Source organism: Austrofundulus limnaeus, unplaced genomic scaffold (assembly GCF_001266775.1).
Source record: "Austrofundulus limnaeus strain Quisiro unplaced genomic scaffold, Austrofundulus_limnaeus-1.0 Scaffold5, whole genome shotgun sequence".
Lineage (NCBI taxonomy): Eukaryota > Metazoa > Chordata > Actinopteri > Cyprinodontiformes > Rivulidae > Austrofundulus > Austrofundulus limnaeus.
Window position 1 is genome coordinate 2168555 of NW_013952407.1, and position 1595 is coordinate 2170149.

The window sequence follows — 1595 nt, forward strand, 5'->3', positions numbered from 1 at the left end:
TTATTATTATTATTATTATTATTATTATTAGAAACATTTTGTAGCACCACTCAGGTATGGTTTGTAATGTTTTTAAACCAGACTTTGTTGCTCCTTTCACAGCCTTCACGACAGGAAGATGTGCATTCTGGGACTCTGTGCCCTCATGGACCTGGATCACAGGCCTCAGGCTATCAACCAGGTGGGCAGCCAGCTTCTCCCAGCAGCCATTCTCCTGTTCAGCGGTCTCAAGAGGGCGTACGTCTGTCGAGCAGAGCATGAGAACGATGACGATGACGACGAGGAAGATGGGGAGGAGGAMGATGATAACAGTAAGGGTTTTCTGGGTTGCACCAGCTTTGGTTATTCTTTGTTTTAAAAGAAATGTAGATAAAGTTGGGCTTTTTATTTTCTGCAGCTGAGCTGGGTAGTGATGAGGATGACATCGACGAAGAGGGTCAGGAGTACCTGGAGATGCTTGCGAAGCAGGCGGGAGAAGACGGCGACGACGACGACTGGGAGGATGACGATGCTGAGGAGACGGCACTGGAAGGCTACACTACAACCGTAGACGATGAAGATAATTTAGTGGACGAGTATCAGATCTTTAAAGCCATACTACAGAGTAAGACACCGGCGTGGTGACGGAAGGCTTGTTTTTTTAAAATCGATGTCAGTTTGTGCGTCAGTCACTGATCTCGCCCGTTTGATGCAGATGTTCAGACCCGTGATCCGGCGTGGTACCAGGCCTTAACGCAAGGCCTCGACGAGGAGCAGCGTAAACAGCTTCTGGACATCGGCACACTCGCAGACCAGAGGCGAGCGGCACACGGTGAGCGCCGACTYAGACGAATGAAGCAGTGATGCGGCACCTAAACTTTGACAATAAAGCAAATTTTCTACATGGCATTTTTTTTCCCCATTTTCTTATTTAATATTCTCTCCCAGTACGACGTGTAATAACTTGTTCTACTGGTTCAAACAGCTAGAATAATAAACAAGACCATTCACAAAACAATAAAGCCAAAAGTATAATTATGGAGGTTTTGCTGGTGGTAAACCTGTTCATGCTTCTCCTTTTGTCTCAACTCTATTTTACAAACAAGATCAAAAAAGGGGGAAAAATAGTTTTTGTTTTGATTACAAAAAACTTCACATTCCAGTTCATTTTCCATCTGCTCTTTGCTGAACACTGAAGAATGTATGATGGTATTATTGTCGTTAAAAAACCATGACTCCTTTTCATATTGGAAGCATTTTGATTTGTGTATAAATGTTGGAAATAAAGTAGATAGTTAGATATTCAGTGGTAGTTTCTGTTGTAAGTTAACATCTGTTCTAATTATTAGCCTGATTTGGTTTCTTTTTTTCTGCCTTTATTAGGCATAAGTCCATTTTAAAAAATCAACTTAAGTTTCAATTTAATTGAATGTAACGTGATTTATAATCAGTTGTAATCAAATTACAACAGGGTTCCTGCTGATCCTTAAAAAGCATTAAAGGTCATTGAATTCATCCATCCAAAAATAAGGACTTAATTAGCCTTAAAATGTCTTAAATCAGTCTTTCAGAGGTCTTAAAAAACACATTGTAGCTAAATAGGGTTATTGTAACTT

At 40.6% G+C, this 1595-nt stretch overlaps 1 protein-coding gene across 1 annotated transcript in view; it reads left to right on the forward strand.

Annotated features, from left to right (window-relative positions):
* The window catches only part of ipo7 (importin 7), a 21388-nt gene that overhangs the window by 18201 nt on the left and 1592 nt on the right, over positions 1 to 1595 (forward strand). Inside the window, exons 22-24 of the mRNA XM_014026809.1 lie at positions 103 to 311; positions 398 to 604; positions 695 to 811. Of these exons, the coding sequence (XP_013882263.1) occupies positions 103 to 311; positions 398 to 604; positions 695 to 811 (533 nt within the window). The remainder of the gene's footprint in view (positions 1 to 102; positions 312 to 397; positions 605 to 694; positions 812 to 1595) is intronic.